The sequence below is a fragment of the Sinocyclocheilus grahami genome, unplaced genomic scaffold, assembly GCF_001515645.1.
Source record: "Sinocyclocheilus grahami isolate Dianchi unplaced genomic scaffold, SAMN03320097.WGS_v1.1 scaffold319.1, whole genome shotgun sequence".
NCBI lineage: Eukaryota > Metazoa > Chordata > Actinopteri > Cypriniformes > Cyprinidae > Sinocyclocheilus > Sinocyclocheilus grahami.
Genome location: NW_015505498.1, coordinates 809,831 through 837,144, shown reverse-complemented (window position 1 = coordinate 837,144; position 27,314 = coordinate 809,831). Strand labels below are relative to the sequence as shown.

Genomic DNA, 27,314 nt, shown 5'->3' with positions numbered 1-27,314 from the left:
AATCAGATGCATGAAAGTAGCATTCGTTGCTATAGCAAACAGACATCGGGTGCGTTTTCTTTCAGAATCATCATTCGCCGATGGAGAGGAAAAGTTAAATACTATAGCATTTTATTTTATGAAAATGAGATAAAGACGTTTTCGTACTGAAAGAGAAGTGATCTTGCGCTCAAAGAACTTAAGACGTGCCAGGAAATGCCTAATATGGACAAAGGCATCTGTCACTGCAGCTAAGCAGCTAAGCTCAATAAAAAGCCGAACGAACCGAAACGTTAAGACAATAAACACAATAAATAAATACAATTTATGAATGATGCAGTGCTAATTGACATATCATTTATGACAGTACAGAAACTATAAAGTATATTTTCTACCTTATTTTGTGCAGAAAATTGAAATAATTGTTTGTAGTATATAAAACAATCATAAAATTGCCATTAGGAAAAAAATATATAGATTACAAATGATTGATTATTGTCCAGCAGTGTATTTGATTTCTTATAGCAAATTCAAAGAAAAGAATTCCTTGTAAAAAAAAAAAAAAATAATAATAATACATACATACATAAAATTATTGTATTTGACATTTCTGTCACTTCTGAAATGATGGCTATGCCCCATCTTGGCTTACATAAATGTCTACATATGCCATAGCATCATTTAACTAGCATCTAACAATGGACAAAAGTGTTTTTTCCCCCTCTAACCTATGGTTCTGTAACCATAAAGGCTGCTGTGTAATTTGCCCCCTTGACAAAGCATTTAAAGAATTTAGGGGAAGCATTTAAATAATAATAGAATTGAATCGTTAATCAAATCGAATTGAATTGTGAAACGAATTGAATTGAATCGTTCTGAATTTGCAAAAATCGTTCTTGTATCGAATCGAAAACCTGTCAACCCAAAGATTCACAACCCTACTAATAACAGTAATTTATGCATACTGTAATTACAAGCAACTAACCCCTCAACCAAACCCTAATCCTAACCTTATAGTAAGTACATAGTTACTAATTACTATTACTCAGTACCTATTTGTAAAACCACACTATTACAAGTTTATCTTAACGTGCCCCTATTATGTCATTTTGAATATTGTCTTTCATGCAGTGTGTAATACAGTATAGCTGTTTGTGAATGCAAACAATCTAAAACGTTGTAAAGCCGAAAGTGCACGATAATTAAAGTTATTGTATCCCAAAAGAAAGAATCGACTCTAAACAGCCTAAATGAGTCGTCCGTAATTCGAATCCTACTTCCGTGACAGCTACATATCACTGGGTAACACATTTGCATAATGCCTGCATATGTTCTACGTTCGCTGGCCATTAACAACTTGACCCACCCTCAAACACGTCATTTTACTGCCGACTGCTTCTCTAATCTCGGGGAGTTCAACGCAGAATTCACAAACGCTTGCTCTTGAAAGATGGCTCAGTTTATTTGGACCAGCTGGCTCCACTGAATCACAACCTGCAAGTATGATAAATAATAGATGTTTATATTTTCTATCGAGCGTTCAAAATACAGAACTATGGCAATAGGCGTATCGTTTCCGACACGCGCTGTATGCAGTAGACCAATCACAACAGACTGGGCCATCTGAGGAGGGGTTTAGAAAGACTGAATCTTAGAACTGCTTCAAACGAATCCTTTGAGAATCACTGGAAAATTAAGTGATATTAAATGCATATTTTGAGAAAATTAAAGTGTGGTTTGACCTTGCATGCATGAAAACCTATTGTAGGAGACTCCCAAAACAATACCAGGAACCTTAAAAATGGCATGATAGGGGCACTTAAAAAAAAAGTGTTATCAAAATCGGACAGAAAAAAATTAGATATCTTGGCGAATTTCTGTTTTTAATTGGAAACTTCAGATTTTTATAGTTTTTAATTATAGTAATTTTTGCAGCTTTAGCTCTAGTTATACATTATTATATTATTATTTTTTTGCGTGCTGTAAGAGAAAATTAATTATCAATTCATATTGACAATTTGTCTTTGTAAGTTACTTACATGGAAGTATTTGACAAAGAAGGAAAACAACCAGGGTGCGAACTACAGGGGAGCTCGGCTCCCCTTAATAAGACATGGGCTCCCCTGAAAACGTGATTTGCGAAATTTTGAGGGGTCTCAAAAAATATTGACAATGTGCTATTTTGACGTGCAATTTCGGTTTTGTGTAATGTGATCATCGTGGATTATTATGTGTAAAATTGCAAAAATATAATTCATTCATTCATGCATGGCGGCGATTTAAACCTAATTAACTTCAATAAAGATAACGATACATGCTATTCTTGTCATGAGCATCAAGGTGTGGGGGTGCTGCGGTGCAAATTCCACTCATGTTTAGTACATGTTAACTCAAAGATTCGTAGAAAAAATATAAACGTTGGACTCTGTGGTCGATTCTGTGTTAAGGTAAGGCATGTTATTAGCAATTATGTGCTGTGGCTGGGTTGTTATAGGTCTGCGTGACTCTCGATGTCTTAGGCCTAATTGAACGGAGGAATTATGGTATTCTTCTGTAGCCTGACGACGAGTAACTTTAACCGTTGTTCATGTGAACTCAGACAGCCTGATGCTTTGTTTATAGACTATTTGTGGGTGGCTGTTTGTTGTTATGTATCTTTGTAATTCATTGTAACCCCCCTTTTGAGGCACGCGCAAGCGCACGACCCCAACCCCCCGTTATAAAAAAACAAAAAGCAAGTGGTCTTCCCCAAAGTCCACGGTATAGTTTGAACACTGACAACAACGTATATCATTATGCATGTTTATATTATAAAACAAACCAACAAACAAACAAAAAAAGAGTGCCATCATGTATGTTAAAAATGGCAATCATATCCAAATATTGTCCCTTAACAGAAAAGGTTACATTTCTGTAAATATAAGGGTCAAAGACGAGATTTCCCGTTTTGGTGACTGCATCAAATTAATTTGACAAGTTATTTTATATACACAGAAATCATATTAAATGCAAGTCTCTAATGTTTCAGATAACTTTTGTGAGAATAAAATGTCAAAATATGGGTGGAATAATGTTCCACTGTCATTTAGTGTAACAGATTTTTACTAAGAATAAGTGATCATACTAAATGTTATTATATTTTAAACGATTAAAAACTTCTTGCTGACAAATGGGTATAACCTAGTGATAAGACTGGTAAAGATTCAACATGACAATTAGTTTCTGGTCTTTTAGTGTCTAATGATTCCGGTTCTAAATATGCCTCACAAGATTTTAATTTATTTTTTTAAATATACAAACCATTGTTACACTGAATGACTTTTTTTTTTTTGTAAATCATGGTAAAAATGTATGAAAGTCATTCTTTTTTGCTCAGAAATGGACACATTCTACTGTTAAAAAGAAAAGAAAAAAGTTTTTTTTTGACCCATGTATACAGTATATGCTCAATATAAGAGACAATAAAACAAGAGAAAACAAAGAAACTGCATGGAGGTGAAGGGTGTGAAGAGAGAGACAGATCACTTTCACAAATCTCCCCTCAGGCTTTAAAACAAAGAGGTCCAGGTAATTGTGCGGTGTTAATTGAACACGCTTGCTAGATAAATCCCAATTACATAATTGTCACGGCCCGGTACGAAACACCGAGGAGAAACAGGGTCTGGGTGAACATGCAGGTGAAAACTTGCTTTTAATGAACAGAAAGGCCAACAGCTCTAAGAATGACAGATACGAATACATTGACAATACAGCCAGGCAGAGTGGCGAGTGAGAGGAGAAGATATAGTCTGTGACAATGGAGAACAGCTGAGGGAATGAGTGAATGACTGAACAGGTGTATGGAGTTTGGGGAATTAGTGTAATGAGTGAACAGGTGTATGGGGTTTGGGGACTGGAGTCCGGGAGATGGTTTATGGCTCAAGAAAACAAAATCTTACATTTTATCCCACTATCACCCAATACCACCAACTCGGACTAAAAGAAAACAACTATATGAATATGAAATCAATTACAGATAATAGAGATTCAACCAAATTCAAAGGCATCAATGTGACTGACCATGAATTTGACATTTTTGCATTTCTAAATGTCAAACACCACCACATTCGTGAAGATATGGTAGACTATATCATAATATGTGTTTGATTCTCATTATATCGATGAGGGAGGGGGAGAGAACCATATCGAGGGAGAAAGAGAGAGAGGGGGGGAGTCTACGTAGTTGCAGGCGTCACAAGGATAACACTAAGGCTCTTTAAGCGGGCAGGGAAGCGAATACGAATGAGGTGGAGGGAGGCTACAGAGGAGCTGAGTTTCAAAAAATGAGGGAACGAGCAGCCAATGATCAAAATCTGTCAGATTAAAATATGCACACTTAAAAATAAAGGATCCAAAAGGGGTTTTCACAGCAATGAGTGAAGAGTGTGCTTCAAGAGTGTGCTGAGCTGGTAGATGACACTTTTAAAATCACATAAACTTTAGGACAAATTGTGCTTTTTAACCTCTCTCTAGTGATTACTAAACACTACAGTGACCTCTGCCCTCATGGGGCACCTGTCGCTCTCAGTTCTGTCAGGACCACTATCGTCAAAGATTATTGACAATTAGCATACAGTTTGGATTGGCGGTATGGTTCTGTTGAGGGCAAGAACTCCCTGCGCATCCATGCATCCTAGCATGGACGAGAGCAGGGAGAGCAGCAATAACCCCCCCAGGGTTGACAGAACAGAACCAACATAAATATATTGCAGATATCGTTAAAGTTCAATTATGATATGTACACATTTTAGAATTAGTCTGATTCAAAGGAGAATCAGAAGGCTGAATCCTGACTGACAGAGGAGGAGCTGGGGATGGAGGAGGGTAATTAGCTATTGAGCAATGTGAAAACTGCTGATAATACTGAGGGACCTTATATATGAATACTTAGATAGGTGTTGTATTCCCATAGGTTGATGGGAATCAGCTGAGAGTCAGCTGATGCGAGCTTGATTTATTCCTCAAAATGACCCTGGGGTGGAATGGAGCAATAGATCCAAGGAAGAGTGAATGACCATCCAGGGACATGGGAATTAATTATCCAGTAAACTGATGGATAACTACACCACCACCAACACCAGAGAGACATTAAAACTAACTAAGACAATAATGTGATACTTCAGATCAGGAAACATCTGAAAGGAACAACAACTGAAAGCAAATGAGAAAAAGTGCCACATAGGGTGTGTATTTGATTGCATTCAGTCATACTACTGACTACTTCTGCTGTAGGCACTATGCACTAGGGCTGCATGATTTAGGGAAAAAGAATCTAAAATGCAATTATCCAGATTATCAAAAAAAATCCAGGTTTGCTGTGCTTGTATGTAGGGTTGAACAATTTGGCCAAAATGTTGTCATGTTGTAATATACAGAATTATTATTGTTCTGATAATATATGAATATGGCTAATAGTAATAATAATATTATTATCATTACTAAATAAAAATAAAAATGACTAAATATTATTTCTTGCAATTCTGATAAAAAATCAAAAATAATTGTAACTTTAAAAATTTTTTTAGATGATTTTTGAAAAGTTGCAATTACCTGTTTTATATGGCTTTAAATTAGTATTATTATTACTTCTAAATAAAATAAAATGAATATTACTATACTATTGTATTCCCATAGGTTGATGGGAATCAGCTGAGAGTCAGCTGATGCGAGCTTGATTTATTCCTCAAAATGACCCTGGGGTGGAATGGAGCAATAGATCCAAGGAAGAGTGAATGACCATCCAGGATCCAGGGACATGGGAATTAATTATCCAGTAAACTGATGGATAACTACACCACGACCAACACCAGAGAGACATTAAAACTAACTAAGACAATAATGTGATACTTCAGATCAGGAAACATCTGAAAGGAACAACAACTGAAAGCAAATGAGAAAAAGTGCCACATAGGCACTATGCACTAGGGCTGCATGATTTAGGGAAAAATAATCTATTTGTGATTTAAAATGCAATTATCCAGATTATCAAAAAAAATCCAGGTTTGCTGTGCTTGTTTGTAGGGTTGAACAATTTGGCCAAAATGTTGTCATGTTGTAATATACAGAATTATTATTGTTCTGATAATATATGAATATGGCTAATAGTAATAATAATATTATTATCATTACTAAATAAAAATAAAAATAAAAATGACTAAATATTATTTCATGGAATTCTGAGAAAAATTGTGGGAGAAATAATTGTAACTTTTTAAAAAATTTTAGATGATTTTTGAAAAGTTGCAATTACCTGTTTTATATGACTTTAAATTAGTATTATTATTATTTCTAAATAAAATAAAATAAATATTACTATACTACAAATTTAATGTGTCTGGCTTCCGGTGTCATCCACTTCTAGCTATTTTTAGCTGTACAAAACAGCTCATCTTGCAGCTTGATATTGCAAACTGGTGTTTCCTACCATATTATTTTAATGTGTTGCCTTATTATAAACACACTGGGTTGTTGCACCCGTTTATTGCACTTTGTTATTCTACTCGTTATTTCCCTACCACGTCAAATGAAGCGGAAGTCTCGCACACTCACAGAAAACAGCTTACTTCCGCGCTGAAAAATAAGGTGGATACTTTAAAAGAATATACTTACACGTGAACTAAATGTAATGTTTTCGGATTATAGTTTAAGTTTCTATTAAATGCAATTAAGTTGTCCCACTTAAGTAGGACTTAAGTATATAAATTTAATTTAATTAATAAAACGGTAAACTAAAATATACTTTAATGTCATTTCTGTTGAAACTTGTATGTCATGCAATTAACAATATACATAATTATAAAGTTGTAATATTGCACATTTAAAATATATAAACTTGAACTGTATTATCAAATAACACACTACAATAAAAATTATAATCAAGTATTTTACATGTCCTTTAGTATGATAGTCAACACATCAAAATAAGTGTATTACTTTAAAGCGTGACAAAAGATTATTGAAACAATGATGTTAAATGTACTTTAAAGTAAAACTTTTAATTTAACAAAGTGTACTTAAGTGTGTTAATAAACACAGTCATGAAAGTGTCTCTCTTAAAGGGGGTCATATGATGTTTCTAAAAAGAATATTATTTTGTGTATTTGGTGTAATGCAAAGTATTTATGCGGTTTAAAGGTTTAGTTCACCCAAAAATTAAAATTAGCCCATAAATTACTCACCCTCAAGTCATCCTAGGTGTATATGACGAATCCAGTGTTATATAAAAAACTTTAATGTCATTTCTGTTGAAACTTGTATGTCATGCAATTAACAATATACATAATTATAAAGTTGTAATATTGCACATTTAAAATATATAAACTTGAACTGTATTATCAAATAACACACTACAATAAAAATTATAATCAAGTATTTTACATGTCCTTTAGTATGATAGTCAACACATCAAAATAAGTGTATTACTTTAAAGCGTGACAAAAGATTATTGAAACAATGATGTTAAATGTACTTTAAAGTAAAACTTTTAATTTAACAAAGTGTACTTAAGTGTGTTAATAAACACAGTCATGAAAGTGTCTCTCTTAAAGGGGGTCATATGATGTTTCTAAAAAGAATATTATTTTGTGTATTTGGTGTAATGCAAAGTATTTATGCGGTTTAAAGGTTTAGTTCACCCAAAAATTAAAATTAGCCCATAAATTACTCACCCTCAAGTCATCCTAGGTGTATATGACGAATCCAGTGTTATATAAAAAATTGTCTTTGATCTTTCAAGCTGTTTAATGGCACTCAGCGGGTGAAAAGACACTTTTTTTTATGAATGGGCGCTTTTTATTAAACTTCTTTTGGACTGAAGCAATGCAACACCCGCTGAGTGGCATTAAACAGCTTAATAGATCAAATACCATTTTTAATATAACTCTGACTGGATTCGTCTGAAAGAAGAAAGTCATATACACCTAGGATGACTTGAGGGTGAGTAATTTATGGGCTAATTTTAATTTTTGGGTGAACTAACCCTTTAAGAGGCATTTGTTGCATCCAGTGGGAACATAATTACTGATTATAATGACTTATACTGTCTTTTTACGCATTGAGTTACGTATTGCATGGCATAAACATAAAACCATGTCTGCATTTGTGATCGGAGAAACGACAAACAACAAGCGCTACTCTACACTGCTCAAAACTCACGTTTGAATCATCAGTGGCAAATCCTTTAAATATGAAAACGTACTTACAGGCTGTGAGTCAGAAGCACCAGACTGTCCTTCCAAAGTTGGAATTGCCCCACTTTATAGAAATAACCTTTGTGCACAGATGCACTGTAGGCTACTCTGCAGGTTTAGGAAACAGTCCTCCAAAAAATGTGCTGCACACAGCTGAATATTTGGTTGAACTGTTCTGGAACAGTGTTGTAAATACAACTTAACCACTGATTTCTAGTTGTGTCCTCTTTTGGAAGGCCAAAGTATTTTCGCTTTCGCAACGAAACACACAGCGTCTTCACGACATGGTGGCGGCGGCAACAACAATACTACAGCGAGAATCAAAGTTACGCCTTCTTTCTTTGCATGAACATTTGGGCGGTGTTATGCAAATCTTCCCACACAGTGACGTAGACATGTGGGGGCGTGCTTAAACGAGGCGTTTTAGGAGGGCGTGGACGAGTCTTAACTTTTATAAAGAATATCTCTTTGGGTTTGAGACTTTAGTCTTTGCAACTTTAGGGATCTTATCTATTCACGAACAGCTTGTAACACTCAAAAGAGAAAGGAAAACTTGAAATTGCATCATATGACCCCTTTAAGTAGTCTTTTAATTCTTTAAATTATATTATCTATAAGTTTATTAAAAAAATATATACTTTTAAGATTACAAGTGCACATTTAATACAATTAAGCGCAGTTTCACATGGGTCAGCAAAGTTTCCTGCAACAATCTGTCCACAATGAAACGTAAAGGCCGTGTCGATCACAGTCAATCAAACATATCGGATGTTTAATATACAATCATATGGAGCAGGATTTTGGACCAATGAGCTTTCACTGTGGGCAGGATTAACCAGAATGATGCCACTGTTATTAAAACCATGTGACCATCAAAATATCCTGCAGCTTGACTAGCTTGACTAAACACATATATCACTTTTTCGCATTGCATCTGGTTACATACTCTGTAAGAGTAATGTATTGTAATTTTGCTACATGTAAGAAATGCTTTTTATAAGACAAGTTACCAAGAACAGGAGAAACAAGCGTGAGCTTACGTCCAAACATTTACTTCAAAATTCCGCACTGCTGTCCACACTTAACTGACGCACAGATTTACTTACAGAGGGGCAAACATCTTTTGGTTCAAAAATGTATCAAATCATCTCTCGCACAAGCTTCACACAAAAACAAAGAAAGAATGACACAGTTTTTATTGTTTGTGCTCAGTTGGCACTCATCCTACCTCATGGCAGTCTTGTAGAAACCTCTGGTGCTCCCACTGGTCATTGAGCTTATGAAGCCACTGCTGAGCATGTTCACGGTTCTGGTTCCCTCTGTGAGATGCACATAAATACAGAAACAATCAGAAACTCTTTTATTATTTTTGTTTAAACTCTTATTAATTATTAGTAACAGTGTTTCATAGCGGAGTCTCGGTTTAAAACAGAAGGTAGGCTGGGCCATAACAGATTCCATACACAAATCCAATTTCACGCTCCTCACTGAGACTGCATTCAGATTAGTGACCGTGGATTCTCAGCGAGTTTCTTTGTTATGCCTCTATGAAAAAAAACATTTTAAATTCAGTGTGTCTATAGGAGCAGCTGCACATTCTATGCCACAATGAAATGGAGGGCAGACACAAATTGTCAGGTGGTAGGTTGTATTAGAAGTACAGCAGCACTGCTTTTACAGTGAATGTGCAACACGGTTTTATTACCAATGCTACTTGATGACAAAATAGAGGTTTTGCTATTAATAAGAATTAAAGGACAGTTGAACACAATACAGTTTAACAAATAGCTAGGTCATTTTCAAGCAATTTCTACATCATTTATGAAATACTATGTCTCCACTGGGGCTGGATGCCATGGTACAGACTTGGCTGAGGCTTAGTCTGTACGCTTTTCCCCTTGAAGGTGTATGTGGCACCCATAGCTGTTTACCACGCCCCTCTCGGTGGTCAGTCTGTGGGAAGACACCCCCTGGTTACACGTTTCCTCCGCAGTGCACTGAGGCTGAGGCCTCCCGTACGACCTCGTGTTCCACCATGGGACCTGGCCGTGGTCCTGGAGGCTCTCTGTAAACCTTCATTCAAACCTATTGAGGAGGTTTCAGATCGAGTTCTGACACTGTCTTCTTGTTAGCCATCACTTCACTGAAGAGAGTCGGAGATTTGCAGGCCTTGTCAGTGGCCCCCTCCTTCCTAGACTTTGCGCCCGTCTTGGCCAAAACTTTTCTGTACCCCAGGCCGGTGTACATCCGTAATGTGCCCTCCTCAGTACCATGGCCCATCGTACTTCAGGCTTTCTGTCCTCCCCCCTTTAGGGAGCCTGACCAGCAGAAACTACATTTCATGTGTCTACATGTCCACATGTCCACAGAGCTGCCATGTGGAGGAAGTCTGACCAATTATTCGTTTGTTATGATCCTTCCAAGAGGGGTCTTCCTGCCACTAAGCAAACCCTCAGTAGGTGGATTGTTGATGCTATTACTATGTCATATGAGTCCTCTGGCCTTCCCTCACCCTTAGGGGTCAAGGCTCACTCCACCCGAAGTGTGGCAGCCTCTAAGGCCTTCGTGTCGGGTGTGGCTATGCAGGATACAGTATATGTAATGCTGCAGGCTGGTCTACGCCGCTCACCTTCGTCAGGCTCTATGACCTCGACATTCGTACCGCTCCTGGATCCTCTGTCCTCTTGCCTAAGTTGTGCTGAAGTCATACACACTACGCAGGGACTTGAAAATCTGGCAGCATGGCCATCTCGTTCCCAAAGCGCTCGATGCAGCTCGAGTTCCTGAAGGGGAACGTCTCAAGGTTACGTATGTAACCATAATTCCCAGAGGGAACGAGACGCTGCGTCTCCTGCCATATTTCCGGCATCCCTGCGAGCGTTTCCCTCATTCTCCAGAAGCTGCCGCTGTCTCCACACCTCACATGCTTTTATAGCTTCCTGGTCACACGTCAGTACACTACAAGTGCACTTTCAATTCAATTAGGGCTTTTTAACCCCAAAACACTTAAACGCAAGAGGGTTGACATCTTTTAAAATAGAAATTTCATGAAATATTAACATATATTTGTTTTAAATAAAATGCTTGATTTATAACAGGGCACACAAAAAAGGCACCTAAATTTCCTCAGTCATCTATTAGAATTATAAGTAACTTATAGGATGAAGCAGGCACAGCTGTTTCCTGCTCGGATCGAGTCGATCCTCACTGCAGTCGCGAGAGTCAAAGAAAGCTGGTCACTCACTGACAGGCAGTTTCAAAGACTGCTGGGTCTGATGGCAGCTGAGTCCAACGTGATACCTTTTGCAGGACTCAAAGAGACATCGCAATGTCCCCTCTGGTACTCTCTGACTCATCCAGCTCCACTGGGGCTGGATGCCATGGTACAGACTTGGCCGAGGCTTAGTCTGTACGCTTTTCCCCCGATCGTTCTGCTCCAGGGAGTTCTGGAGAGAGTGCGCCGGGACGGGGTCCGTCTGCTACTAGTAGCCCCGTTCTGGCCGAGCTTAACTGCTTACCACGCTCCTCTCGGTGGTCAGTCTGTGGGAAGACACCCCCTGGTTACACGTTTCCTCCGCGGTGCACTGAGGCTGAGGCCTCCCGTACGACCTCGTGTTCCACCATGGGACCTGGCCGTGGTCCTGGAGGCTCTCTGTAAACCTTCATTCGAACCTATTGAGGAGGTTTCAGATCGAGTTCTGACACTGTCTTCTTGTTAGCCATCACTTCACTGAAGAGAGTCGGAGATTTGCAGACCTTGTCAGTGGCCCCCTCCTTCCTAGACTTTGCGCCCGGCTTGGCCAAAGCTTTTCTGTACCCCAGGCCGGTACATCCGTAATGTGCCCTCCTCAGTACCATGGCCCATCGTACTTCAGGTTTTCTGTCCTCCCCCCTTTAGGGAGCCTGACCAGCAGAAACTACATTTCATGTGTCTACATGTCCATATGTCCACAGAGCTGCCATGTGGAGGAAGTTTGACCAATTATTCGTTTGTTATGATCCTTCCAAGAGGGGTCTTCCTGCCACTAGGCAAACCCTCAGTAGGTGGATTGTTGATGCTATTACTATGTCATATGAGTCCTCTGGCCTTCCCTCACCCTTAGGGGTCAAGGCTCACTCCACCCGAAGTGTGGCAGCCTCTAAGGCCTTCGTGTCGGGTGTGGCTATGCAGGATACAGTATATGTAATGCTGCGGGCTGGTCTACGCCGCTCACCTTCGTCAGGTTCTATGACCTCAACATTTGTACCGCTCCTGGATCCTCTGTCCTCTTGCCTAAGTTGTGCTGAAGTCATACACACTACGCAGGGACTTGAAAATCTGGCGGCATGGCCATCTCGTTCCCAAAGCGCTCGACGCAGCTCGAGTTCCTGAAGGGGAACGTCTCAAGGTTACGTATGTAACCATAGTTCCCAGAGGGAACGAGACGCTGCGTCTTCTGCCTTATTTCCGGCATCCCTGCAAGCGTTTCCCTCATTCTCCAGAAGCTGCCGCTGTCTCCACACCTCACATGCTTTTATAGCTTCCTGGTCACACGTCAGTACACTACAAGTGCACTTTCAATTCAATTAGGGCTTTTTAACCCCAAAACACTTAAACGCAAGAGGGTTGACATCTTTTAAAATAGAAATTTCATGAAATATTAACATATATTTGTTTTAAATAAAATGCGTGATTTATAACAGGGCACACAAAAAAAGGCACCTAAATTTCCTCAGTCATCTATTAGAATTATAAGTAACTTATAGGATTTCAAACTTACTGTGAAGTGGTTGAAATAATGTAGCGCTTTTAACCAATCAACAACTATTGTTACTTTTCAAGGCTGCAAACATATTTTAGGGATCAGGGTAGGGCTGTGCAAAAAATTTAATGCGATTTTCATGCGCATCTCGTCAGTAAAGGCGCTCCTGTGATTAGAAGTAAATCTCCAGCACGTGCGTTCAGATGGAGCAGCATTTACTACACAGAGCCATAGTTCACTGACAAGCTACATAAAATCGCGTTCAAAATCGCAGGCGATTCATTGCCGATAATAGTTAAGATAGATAATAGAACTGATTAATAGTTCAAGAATCTGTATTTGAAAAATATTACAAATACATATTTGTTGACCACTAATCTGAATATTACATGCTCCTGGACTGATCAGACATGAAAAAATATGATTTCTTATGTAAAGCAATAACATTTTAAAAATGAAATTCTAAAAATTCTGGAGTTTCAGGCACAAATTACGCTGTTTCCTGAGAACCAACCTATGGAAGCCGTTTCCATCACTGAATAAAAAATAAAAAAGTGTGACTTTTGATCTCACAATTCGGACTTTTTTTTTCTTGCAATTATGAGAAATAAAGTCGCAATTCTGAGAAAAAAAGTCAGAATTGCAATATAGAATTTTGCAATTCTGAAAAATAAAGAATTGCAAGATATGACTTGCAAATCTGACTTTTTTTTTCTCAGAATTGCGAATTTATATCTCGCAATTGCTTCTTCTCTCAGAATTGAGATATAAACTCGCAATTGCGAATTATAAAGTTCAATTGCAAGTTTATATCTCACAATTCTAAGAAAAGAAGTCAGATTTGCAAGAAAAAAAATTTAATTGCGAGTTTAGGTCATATCTCGCAATTCAGATTTTTTTCTCACAATTACGAGTTTATATCGTGCAATTCTGAGAAAAAAAAAGTCCAAATTGCGAGATGTAAACTCCCAATTGTGAGAAAAAAGTTTGAATTTTGAGATAAAATGTCACAATTACTTTTTTGTTTTCTATTCAGTGGCAGAAACGGGCTTCTATACCAACCAGCTCTATGTTTTGGTTTTCACCTGTTAGCGAGTAGATCCACTCTCTCTCTGATGCGGTCTGAATAGATGTTGTTCTGACTGATGAGGCTCTCTCCCGCCTCTATGACAGCTTTAATGCGGTGGAGGTTGAGCTCCATGGTGGTGGTAAAGTCCTTGTGCTTTTTGATGGCTGCCTCCACTGTCTCCACTGTGGTGGGGAGCTCCACATGGGCCAGCGCTGACTCCTGAGGAGAGGAGAGAAAGACAGGGTGAAATACTGCATACAGAAAGCATCTAAAATGAGTCCAGAACAATTACACTAAAAGCAAGTCCATTATCAGGGCAAATGGTAAGCTGTTGGTGTTACTGCAATAATAAACATTAGAAACAATATCAATGCTCACATATTCTTCTGTGACGATTCCACAAATGTTTTCTAACTCAATTACTACAGATTAAAGATGCAAATACATTTTTCTTGCAAACATGTATTAAATGATGGAAACAAAATAATAATAAAATAATTGTCAACTGTTTAGTAAATGCTCCCATTTAGAAAAGTTAAGCTCAAACAAACTTAAGGAAAAGTGGCTAATGAATGCCACTGCCATGTGTGTTTAGTGCAAACCAGTTCACACTCGATGGCAGTGCAGATTCTTATTCTGTACCCGCAGGCAACAGAAAGCGACTCTGGGCTTTTAGCAAACCAGAAAAGACACAGCTTCTAACATACACCCAGACGGGGTTGAGGAAATGCATGTCCTCTGACATTTAAACTGCATTATTGCCACAAGATATTCTTATGAAACGATGACCCAACATAAAAGCAGCAAATGTCTCAGAATATGAACTAAGCAATGACCTTAAAATGCCCTGATGCTCCTGACATTTACAGACGTGACCTGAAAAAGATCAGTCAGATCAGTTTTTGTCTCCTAATGGTCTGCTCTCTAACTAACAGAATGGAAAGTCGTACATGAAGTGTCTTAAATATCTCAATTGTTTCTCCTAGACAGCAATGAGATCTAAAGGAGAGCAAATGGAGACTTTTTGCAAATGGAAAATTAACTTTTTTCATATTTGCATTCATCTTTTTACTCAGGTTTTCCTCATTTGTGAGGGCGAACTGGTTTGGACTAAACACACGGCAGTATTCGAACCTGCCATGTTTGCGATCAGTCATGTGGCACATGGAAACCAATGTCATTTGACCCCAGTTTCAGAAGAGATCTCAACAATATGTCAAACTGTGCTCTGATTGGCCAAGATATCGAAGTTTGCAGTCAAAAGTAAGACGTTTCAATAGGCTTACATTCAAAGCTTAAACAATAATTTCTTAAGTCTAAAATCATAAGTCTAAAATCAGCTTATATTGAAGCTAATCTGCCAAAACACCAGGTTGTGGAATGTGCCACTTTATGATGTAATAGTGTGGCTAAACCCCGCCTCCGCAGAAGATCATCAACTCCTACTTCTACAGCACTGTTTATCGTCTGTTTAGCCCCGCCCACCGATTCGAGCACATAGTAAGTAAATAACGAGAGAGGCAAACACAGGTCTGCGCGTAAACCAAATAATAAAGATGCTCCGAAGACAACAAGACACTGTGCAGTGCCAAGTTTTCCATCAACAGGGTTTGCATTGCCTTCCTTCTGATCCCAACATTAGGAAAGAGTGGATGAACTTCATTTTTTTTTTTTTTTTAAAGTTCCAGATCACGTCAGTAAGAACTTGGTCCTTTGTTCACTTCACAATTCGATGCAGGATATTCAAAAAGACTGAAACTAAAAGACGATTCTGTGCGACTATATTGGATCTGACATATTAGAATGATTTCTGAAGGACCATGTGACACTGAAGACTGGCGTAATGACGCTGGAAATTCAGCTTTGACTCACAGAAATAAATTACATTTGAAAACATATTCAAATAGAAAACAGTTATTTTAAATTGTAATAATATTTCACAATGTTACTGTTTTTACTGTATTTTTGATCAAATAAATGCAGCCTCAATGAGCAAAAAAGACTTCTTTCAAACACACACACACACACACACACACACGCAAAAATGTAATTATTCAAAACCTTTTGACTGGTAGTGTAATTACAGGAATAGTTTACCCAAAATGAAAATTCTGTCATCATTTACTCAGCCTCATGTCATTCAAAACCTGTATAACTTTCTTTTTTCTGTGAAACCTAAAAGAAGATATTTTGAAGAACTCTGGGGTCCAAACAACATTGGACCACATTGACTTTTAATGCATGAGGTTGAGTAAATGATTTTCGGATGAACTATCCCTCTAAATATAACTCAATTTAAGTTATAAATCATAAATGAGATCTCCTTTAAGATTCCTCATCTATGAAAGAGCAACCTCTGTGCAATAACATTTAGGAAACCGCAGTCTTCAGAAATATCTTTCAAATCTGAACTGTGCAAATGACACAAAGAGGTGTGAGGGGCTTCACCTGGTTATTGAGGAAAGCCTCGGCCTGCTTGACATCCCTCAGGAAGAGATGGAAGATGTGAGCTTGCACCAGCACTTCCCTCCTGCTCTCCCACATCTCCAGCAGTTTGTTCCAGCCCACATCCAGCTTGTGCAGCCACTGCTGCAGAGCTCCATGAGGCAACGGCGCTTCATCCGTCTCCAAGAGCTCATTCACAGCCTGGAGACGCTCATAGTCCTCTTCGTACCTTCCGATCTCCTCCTTGAGCGCAGCGTGTTGGTTTATCAGCCGTTCCGCATCCTCTAAAGCATTGGGAAGCTCATCTGAAGCAGCAGCTGTCTGAGTTTGCACCAACCAGGTGAGGAATGAATCCAAGTCTTGGATGAACTGTTGCAAGCGGCCAGCGACAGTTAAAGAGTCCTCACAGCCTTGTAATGTACGCTTTAGCTCTTCCCACTCCACACTGATGCCCTCAAAGGGAACCAGGATGTCTACAGCCTTGTCCGGATGGGATGTGGCGAGCTCCTCCACTTCCTCCTGAAGCTGAAGGAGCTTGGGCTCGAGAACCGCCAGAGCTCCCTCCATGGTGGAGAGACGGCGCTGCAGCGCCAGCACGCTACCCAGGTCACTGCCCACATACTGCGTGGCATCTATGGCTTTCCGCTTGTCCTGAATCTGGGACTTGATCTCCGTGCATTCCAGTAAGTAGTTCTGGATGCGCAGGATTGAGTCCAGGTGATCTTTCTTCTGCTCGACCAGCTCCACGATGCGGTTCCACCTGTGATGTGCAAAAAGAAAGCAATTTGGTTGATTTTTAGATTTAAAGACACTTTAATCACTTGTATCTTTGTTAAAGTTCCATTTCAAATTTTGCTGCTTTTTTTTGGTGTAAAGTAGGTATGTTCCCTGTCTTGCGTTGTAAATGTGTAATTAAAAATGACTCTAAACACTGATTAGCTTTGATCTCTGTTAGCTTTGAGGTCATTAATATGCTAGTGCACTTCTAAAAGTTGACAACCTTAGCTTTTATCATACATAAGTGCATGTAAAATGTACAGCTTTTCTCTACCAGGAAAATGACCCAAAATATTGATGACTCATCTTGTTCACAGCAGGGTTATTATAGTCCACTAAAGCTAAAAATAAAACTACAAATAAATAAATAAACTACAAAAAAAGAACAAAATTCATTACTTAAAATAAAATAAACATTATCTGAAAAAAAAATTAAATATGTATTTTATTTGATCAAATAAGAAACATTTCTCATTTTCATCTTCATGTACTAAAATAATTAAAAGAATGTTAAAAACTAGACATATAAAAAAAATTATAAAAATGACAAAAACACTCAAAGAAATTATAAAATGTTAACTAAAATGAAAATGAAAATGGAAAATACAAAAATAAAATAAAAAGTAAATGTAAAGCTATAATAATATCTCGATGCTAATAAAATAACACTGGTTTTCCGGGATGTATATGCAATTTTGTCCTATTAAATACTCTCTAGAACAGTGGTTTTCAACCTTTTTGACTTCAAGGCCATTCATTGTCCTCAACAATATTTCAAAACCTTATTTTAATAGATGGGCTCTTATAATTTCTGTAAATTAAAAAATGATAACTAAAATAATTATAGTCAAAATAAAAGAACTACATTTCAAAATTCCAGAAGTTTTAAGAGTCACAGATCTAGAAGGAGAATGTCCTTCTCACTAATAAGCTTAATGTGATTCTAAAAATTTTAAATAAATAAATCTTTTTTCTTTTAATCCAACATTTAAATGGCAAATATAAAGTTGTACAAACGAGCAACTTCCTGTTTCAACAAAATATGTTGAGGAAATATTTTTTGTCATACAATTTAATGAAAGGTGGGTCTATTTATATGTATTAATTTAAAAAAACGTTGACTGCAAAATTTGTACTACATCCCATTGTTAAGTTCATATTCACATCATTCTGTTACGATCTTGAGTACGGCTTGGATGATGCATAATAAAAAAGACTCGGTTCCAGAAAACATGACTCAGTCTGAATCATTCCCAAATCATGGATGCACGCACACACACACACACACACACACACACACACACATCAAGGATCCACCCACACAAAAAACAGTCTGAGGACGCACAGGTGGGCCACAGATCAAGGCCTGAGACACAATATCACAAATCAAACAGAGTAACAACAAGGTATGCTGTAATGAAACATTCTTATAAATACACTGTGGCATGAAATATTGAAGAACATAATAGCTGTGAATGTACCCATAGTGCTCTGTTTTGAGCTGGGTCAGGCGCGCCCTGTGTGTGGCAGCCACAGCAGATGGCAGCACGCTGAGAGAGGTTATTTATGCCAAGGTCTGTCTAAAACGGATCACTGGAGTTTTTCACACATACGTCACAGCTTGCCAGTTTCAGTGAAAGCTTGTGAAAGCAGCAGCCCATTTTCTAAATACACCCATGTAGAGCCATGTGTTAAAGTGATGAACAACAGCAGCATCAGGAATGTGCAGGGTTTTCTGAATGAAACCATTTCAAAATAAAACACAAATTAGATCAACTGAAAACAACTACATATCAGGGTAATGAAAGACTAACATGGCATAAGAGGACGGAAAAACATGCAACAAAATTAGCAATATATGAGAAAAAGACTAAATTGGCCAGAGATACTTGAACAGAAAATTATGATTTTCTATTTATAGATCATTAAGCATTAATAAATCAATAAATAAATAATGCTTTTTTTGGTTTGAGCACAATAGTGCCCGCCCACTTTTCAGCAGCCTTGGTTACGGTTGGGTATATGTTTACTACTAATTTTTTTTTCTCCATAGATATTTAAAAAAAGATTACAGACAGCATTAAAATTTTGATTGAAGCAAAAAAATATATGAAAGTTAGGGGGGACAAAGGTAAGAGACAAAGTACTTAACATCCATGAACTACAATCCCACGCAGCACTGCAAATGATGTAATAATATATATATTTTTTATTTATAGTCATAAGTATAAATATATTTGTAGTATATACACACACACACACACACACACACACACACACACACACATATACAGTATATATATATATATATATATATATATATATTAGGGCTGTCCATTTAACGTGTTAATTTAAATAATTAGATATTGAAAACATGTTAAAATTATTATTACATTTAATGCACCCACCTCGCCCAAACCTACTGTAGGTCATTTTTCATTTCATACTTTTGACTGGTGATGAACATGATGAAGGGCAACAACTCAATTCTTGATGTCGCCTGTATAATACAGTTATACACCCCTAAAATTCAAGACTGGGGCAAAAATGCCCCTGATTGAGTTTTGGTCTCATATTTTTTGTCTCATGAGTTTTTATCTGTACACAGGTTTGAAACAACATGAGGGTGAGCAAATTATGACAAAATGTTAATTTTTGGGAGAACTATCCTTGTAATACCCATTTAAACCCAATTAAATTCAATATGCTATATATTTCCATTAAATATGCTGGATAAAGTTATATGTAAAACAAACTGTATTTATGATGTGGAGTTACCTGCTGTTCAAGTGATCTTGACAGCCCCTGACTTCAGTGGAACTGGGGTGACCGCTGTCTAAGAGCTGCTGGACGATCTGATTAACGTCTAGTATTCTTCCCATCAGGCTGTTCATCTCTTGGTCCAAGCTCTCAAACCTAAAATGCAGAAAATTTGCTTCTCAGATAAGAAGGTATTCAACGGTAAATCACAGCTAACAATTCAACTTAGAACCAAGTTATGCATTTGTGTCCATGAAAACAGCTTCATCTGTGGGTAATTGCAAAAATGCAACAAATGCTCATTGGAAAAATGTGTCTGTTCCGCAAAACTCCACAAAAGTATAATTCACTGCGATTTCCAGATTAAATAAACACTACTGCCTAAATACTTTTATGCCTTTTCACTCTAATTATGATCACAGCAGCAGATTATCAATTAATAAAGGCTTATTTTCACATGGTACTACACTATACGATAACAATACTATATATTGACCTCAAAACACTTTTACCATAGTGCATGATTTGTAAACTTACACATTTTACGTTTGCATCACATAACCAGCTCCATATGCATGGCTTTTCTGACACAGTAAACTTGCTCGATAGCGCACCTGGCTTGCAATTGCAAAGCACTTGGGTACAAATCCCGTGAAACACTAGTCAAGATATAATAGCTCACAAAAACATGTTAGCCTTAGCAGATATGTTTTATCTCACATTTGCTTTCGTTGACACTATTGGTTAGATTTAGGGTTTAGGTTCATTATTTTAAAAAGTGATACAGCATTAACCTTTTAGTGCCACTCAACAAACATATAATTTCCAAACTGCCATGAAACGTACAAAAACCAACGTAATAAAACACTTCCAGATTCTTGCCATCTGTTTCAGATAAACCTGAACAGGTTTTAAGCGCCACTCACTGGGCATTTCACTTTGAAAGTGTCACAAAACGTGCAGGAAGCAATGTAATATTTTGCAAAAAAATTACCCCAAAGGCGCATTTTTCTAATGAGCCTATGTTGCAAAAATGTCTCTCATTTGCAATACTTGTGTGATTTCCAATGCAATGACATTTCTAAATATTTAGAAGACAAGCAACACCTGGTCAACGTTCCTACCTGTGTGCGATCACCTCCACGTCCTCTAGTCTCTCGGGAACCTCCATCCTGTTCAGCCACTGCTCCTTCTCATCGATCCACACCTCACAGGCGTTCACCTCACTGAACATGCGATACACAGCCAGCGCATCATGCAGCCACTGCTGCCGCAACACGCCAACTTCCGCCACCTCTGTGTAGAGCTGCTCCGTCTCAGCCATGCGCGCTCGCACCTCATCCAGCTCCCGATAATGCAACGGCAATGCAACCATGTGTTTCCGAAGGCCCACCACTTGTACGCGGTGTTTATCGATACTCTCTCTGACACCTCTGTGCTTTTTAAGGAGAGACTGCGTTGAATACTCATCATGTCCGAAGTCCTCGCTAGAAACGAGGCGGTAAGCGTCCTGTAGCCAAGCTAGTAGATCGTCCGTCTCTGTGCTAAACTGAAAAAAGTCCAGCGCCTCCTGTAGGTTACAGAGTCTCTGTGTGACCTGGTCCTCCAGTCTCTTCCACTCCGCCTTGACCTCCATCAGTCGTTCTTGTATTCCTGCCGTACCGAAGCTCTTCTGGGTGAGGATCTGCTTGCCCTTCTTCATGGTCTGCTGAAGTAACGCACGTCGCGCCAACAGCTCTCCAGCCAAAGTTTTGTGCTTCTGCAGCAGTCGCAGGACGCTGCTCAGGTCTTTTCCGCAGCTCTGCGTGGCCAAGATGGACGTCTTCTCTCGGATCCAATTCTCTGATTCCTCTACTTCCTGAAAGAAGGCCCAAAGCTCGCGTGAATCCTCCAGCTCCGAGTGCCGTTTTGCAGCCAGCTGCTTTAATTCTTCTAGGCAGGTGTTGACGTGGTTGACCCGGTTACAAATGACCTGAGGGTCACACGGCTGGTAACCTGAGTGAGAAACAGAGACAAGGGAAGGAGCTTCACTGATTTCACCAATTTGTTATTTAGTTGGCTAATATAGATAGAGTTTTGTCAGATTAGCTAAATGACATGTGATAGTCTTGTAAACACTTAGAAAGTGTTGAAAACAGCAAATTAATCAGCATGTTCTGCATCATTCGTTGAGTATTTATGAATTTATGGAGATACACTATAGCTGTATAATTTCTTGCTTGCTGCAAAATTTATTTTAGTTTATATATATATAACTTTCAATCATGACAACTCTCTGAACATTTTAGCATGGTGATGGATATGACAATGTTAATGTATTTGGTCTTGGCGGAATATATCTGCTACGCTGCTGCTGAATTGCTGCTGCTGTTGGTTATTGCTGTAGTTGTAGATTATTGCTGCTGCTGCTGCAAGCAAGTACAGGGACTTGCTACTGCCAATGCATACGGCGATACGGTGCCGTGAGTATTTAAGACATGCTGCTGCTGCACAAATAGCATGTAAAAAACCCCGTAGCAGATCTATACAGGTGGAGCTGGGGAGGTGGAGGGTTTCAGAGTAACTCTGAAAGCACGCTGCAGGAATCTCAAGTGAATGCTAGCCAGCCATATAAATGCAAGGCAGTAAGCTCATTGGCTGCATATGCAGCATGAACCAATCAGCTTGTGCCAAGTCGTTTAACTCTCTGAAAATCATCATTTACATTAACACCCCATCAGAATGCGCAATCTAGAGTTTCATGACTGAACTATATATATATTTAATATTTTTAGTACACACACACATGTATATATATATATATATATAATTATTATATTATTGTTTATTATATATATATATATATATATATATATATAAATATAAGTTAAAAATGTCAGTAAGCCTTGTAAACACCAAGTAAGTGTTGAAAACTACAAATTAATCAGTATATCATTCGTTGAGAGTATTTATGAATTTATGGAGATATAGCTGCATAGCTATTTTCAACTTGTTGCAAATTTTCTTATATATATACTGTATATACATACACACACACACACACACACACTGTGTCAGTAAGATTTTAATTTTTTTTTAAAGAGATTAACAATTTTAAAGACTTTTATAATGTTAAAAACTATTTCTATTTTAAAAAGATGCTGTTCTTTTGAACTTTCTTTTGATCAAAGAATACAAAAAAAAATGATATCACCATTTCCACAAGACTATGAAGCTTTCAGCATCTTTTTGTAAAAACAGAAGATCTTTAAAAAAAATAAACTTAACATTTAGTTGAAAACGTTAATATAATTTGTAGCAAATAAAAAAAAACATGGCAAAAGCAGAAAAATCCTCATTGTTGAGCTCTGAATCACAGTATGCACTGAATACAGAGCAAACCAACTCCAGCCCTCTTGTGGCGCATTTTGCAAGTTCCTCATGTCATATAATTTTACATACTCTACCCTGCAGAGGTCTCTGGACATCTCAGTGATAGAAATGCATCCAGTTACAGTAACCTTTATATCACAATCTGCCATCACATCCTGACCCCATACAGTGTCTCTGAATCAATATTCATCATGTTACTGTTTTGAGGCGCACTCACCTTCAATAGTGGTGAATTTGAGAGCTGCAGTGTTGAGGATTTGAACTCTGTCTGCCTGTATAGAGATGTCAGCCTCCTGTAAACTCTGTTTCTGGAGCATGTCCTCCACTTCAAGAAGATGTTTGCCATAGTCTTTAGACAGCAGCTTAACCTGGAGTGAGAATATGGCATTTTGATTGTGTCAACTTGATTACTGCATGAAAATAGTGGCATGAAAATAGTCTTAAAACACCATATAATGTTTTAGTGGCTGGTTTTAATCAAAAACCAAATCAAATTGGAACAGTCAACCCACCTGCATCTCCTCCATCCAGTCGATCATGTAGACCATCTCTTGGAAGGTCTTCTGCAAGGCCAGGTTCTTCTCCAGACGGGCTTTACGCCCCACCACCAGCTCCTTCAGAAGGCTCCACTGGCCGAAGATGTTTTCTTTGCGCGCCAAGATACGTCGGATGTCATAGTACCCTTCTGACTCCATCTCGGTCGCCAGCTCCACCACGACACTGATGCGCTCCTCGTATGACATGATGTCTGCTTCGATCGCCTCGTGTTTCTTCATGGCAGCTTCAACAGCTGGCAGGTCATAGCCGAAGTTATCCTGAGAAAAACACAGTACCCGTTTAAATCAGAATTTCACCTGTTTTATTTTACCCAGTTCACCAAGTTTTATTTTTTCTTTTCTGCACACCTGTGAGACGAGACGCTGGTTTTCATTCAGCCAAGCCTGCCTCATGGTGGTCTTATGATCGAATCGTTGAGCTAGAAGTTCTAGCTTTTCCTGACGAATCAGCTCTTTTCTAAGAGCCACGCCCCTCTCGTGCTCCGCCTTCTCTAGTCTCTCCCACGCCTTTCATGAGAAAAACAAAATATCAGGATTATTCTGTGAGACAATGCCAATAATCATACAATAATTTTGATTAAGTCATTCAATAATATATAAATATACTAAAGTGTGAATAGCTTAGCTCAAAAGGGTAAATAGTAGGTAAATAAAACTTCCTATAATAAATAATATATACAAAAATGATACACTATCTGTAATTATTAAAAAAATGATCGGAATCACTAAAAGTTTGACATAATTAAAAAATGTTAAAATTTTTGAAATGTCTTTTATAATCACCAAGGCTGCATTTATTTAATTAAACACACAGTAAAACACTAAAATTGTGAAATATTATTTCAATTTAAAATAGCTGTTTTGTATTTGAATATGTTTTAAAGTGTAATTTATTCCTGTGATCAAAGCTGTATTTTCAGCATCATTACTCCAGTCTTCAGTGCCACATGATCCTTCAGAAATTATTCTAATATGCTGATTCGCTGCTCAAGAACCATTTCTGATTATTTGAAAACAGTTGTGCTGCTTCATAAATTTTGTTGAAATTGTGATACACTACCATTTCAAAATTTGGAGGAAGTATGATCAAAAATAATAATACTTTTATTCAGCAAGGATGCATTAAAAGGATAAAAAGTAACAGTCAGGACATTTATAATGATGCAAAAAATTCCATTTCAAATGTTGTTCTTTTGAACTTTCAATTTACCAAAGAGTCCTGAAGGGAAAAAAAAACATGGTTTCCACAAAAATATTAAGCAGCAAAAACAGTTTTCCACAGTAAAAATAATAAGTACTATTATTAATAACTGAGCACAACTGAGCTGCACATCAGCATATTAGAATGATTTCTGAAGGCACTGAAGACTGGAGTAATGATGCTGAAAATACAGCTTTGATCACAGGAATAAATTACATTTTAAGACATATTCTATTAGAAAACAGTTATTTTAAATTGTAAAATATTTCACGGTATTACGTTTTTTACTGTATTTTTAAAATCAAAATCAGGGGTTTTACATTACATAAAAAAAATCTTAATTATTCCAAAACTTTTGACAAGCGGTGTATATTTCTTCTTTAGGTCTTTAGTTAATATTTAATTCAAATGACATGATATTAAATTTATATTTCTATATTTTAAAATTTAAAATAAATTTTTTTTTTCTGAAAGGGAATCAGCCCTGTTTTGGTTATACAAAAATACTAATTTGACACTGTAACCAGCTAAGAACCATATTAACTAAACAGTACATACCTTATTGATGTCTGAGATAAGTTTCCCATCATGAGGCATATATGGCTTCTGATTGTTAGCTCTGAGCTTACTTTGGATGGTGAAAAGCAGCACCTCCAGGTTCCCTTTCTCCTGGAATCTGAACAAAAAAAATCCACACCATAAATAACCACACAAACTGCACTACATACAGTGGGTACGGAAAGACAGGGGTGTGGGTTTCCTAATCAAGTCCAATCAGTATAGTCAAACACAGCTGGACTCAAATGAAGGTGTGGAACCATCTCAAGGATGATCAGAAGAAATGGACAGCACCTGAGTTAAATATATGAGTGTCACAGCAAAGGGTCTGAATACTTAGGACCATGTGATATTTCAGTTTTTCTTTTTTAATAAATCTGCAAAAATGTCAACAATTCTGTGTTTTTCTGTCAATATGGGGTGCTGTGTGTACATTAATGAGGAAAAAAAATTAACTTAAATGAATTTAGCAAATGGCTGCAATATAACAAAGAGTGAAAAATTTAAGGGGGTCTGAATACTTTCCGTACCCACTGTATGTGCTGTCTGTGCTGTACATCTTTCCATTAAAAACAGCACAGATACTATTTCAGATCACATATTAAACTGTATGTCAGTGTCACTGTACGGTAACTTCGGTCACTGAGTGTTAAACAAGCTGCATTCCTCGCAGTGAAAGTAACAGCTCTCTCAAGTGTCAGCACATTCCCTGATTGTGATATTTGATGAATGCAACGGCATGAACAAGTCTTTATTCCAAATGGACTAATGCAATTAACTTAAAGCTTTAAAAACAGAGTAAAAGTGTCCAATAAACATGAGCACATCAGTTGAGCATATCAACCGATTCTAAAAGGGAGTTTACATTGACAGTATGCGACAAAGTGACCAAAAATCATTAATTTTCAACAAGAGTTGATGATATTGTTTGTTCATTACACAATGTTAAGTGGTGAGAAAAATTACAATAATACAGCTTACTTGTGGTCAGATATTGAATAGCTATGGTTAGCTGAACAATCTGCCAATAATCAGCGGGGAAAAAAACACTTTCCAGCTAGTATGCTTTTAAAAAGAGTGCTTTAAATAATATACTTAAGTATGGACTGAATGTAATGTTCTCGGACACTTAATTGCATGGTATTTATAATTAAATGAAAATTATGTTAAATGCAATTAGCTGAACTTAAGAGTGCTTTTTTAACCCACTTAAGTAGGACTTCAGTACAACTTTATATATAATGTCATAAACACTTCTACTGTCTTTGAAATGTTTAATGTGCACTGCAGAATGTACCGACAAGCAATTTTGGTGAAATAAAATATAATTCAATGTAATTTCTGTTGTTCACCCAAAAAAAAGAAAATTCTGTCATCATTTACTCACCTTCGTGTTGTTTCAAACCTGTATTGTACTGTCTTCTGTTGAACACAAAAGAAGATATTTTAAAGAATGTGTATAAACAAAAAGTTGTTGGTAGCCATTGACTTCCATAGTAATTTTTCCATACTATGGAAGTCAATGGCTACCAGCAACTGTTTGGTTACAACATTCTTCATAATACCTTCTTTTGTATTCAACAGAAGTCAGAAACTCATACAGGTTTGGATTTAAATTTTTGGGTG

The 27,314-nt window shown here is 37.5% G+C and overlaps 1 protein-coding gene across 1 annotated transcript in view; it reads right to left on the bottom strand.

The window, feature by feature from the left end:
• Positions 1-9,346: 9,346 nt before the first annotated feature.
• The window catches only part of LOC107602096 (spectrin beta chain, non-erythrocytic 1-like), a 28,884-nt gene continuing 10,916 nt past the window's right edge, over positions 9,347-27,314 (bottom strand). Inside the window, exons 10-19 of the mRNA XM_016294504.1 lie at positions 25,689-25,806; positions 24,278-24,436; positions 23,885-24,187; positions 23,590-23,740; positions 21,125-21,995; positions 20,019-20,156; positions 16,467-17,223; positions 14,035-14,237; positions 9,436-9,526; positions 9,347-9,367 (exon numbers count right to left, since the gene is read on the bottom strand). Of these exons, the coding sequence (XP_016149990.1) occupies positions 9,347-9,367; positions 9,436-9,526; positions 14,035-14,237; positions 16,467-17,223; positions 20,019-20,156; positions 21,125-21,995; positions 23,590-23,740; positions 23,885-24,187; positions 24,278-24,436; positions 25,689-25,806 (2,812 nt within the window). The remainder of the gene's footprint in view (positions 9,368-9,435; positions 9,527-14,034; positions 14,238-16,466; positions 17,224-20,018; positions 20,157-21,124; positions 21,996-23,589; positions 23,741-23,884; positions 24,188-24,277; positions 24,437-25,688; positions 25,807-27,314) is intronic.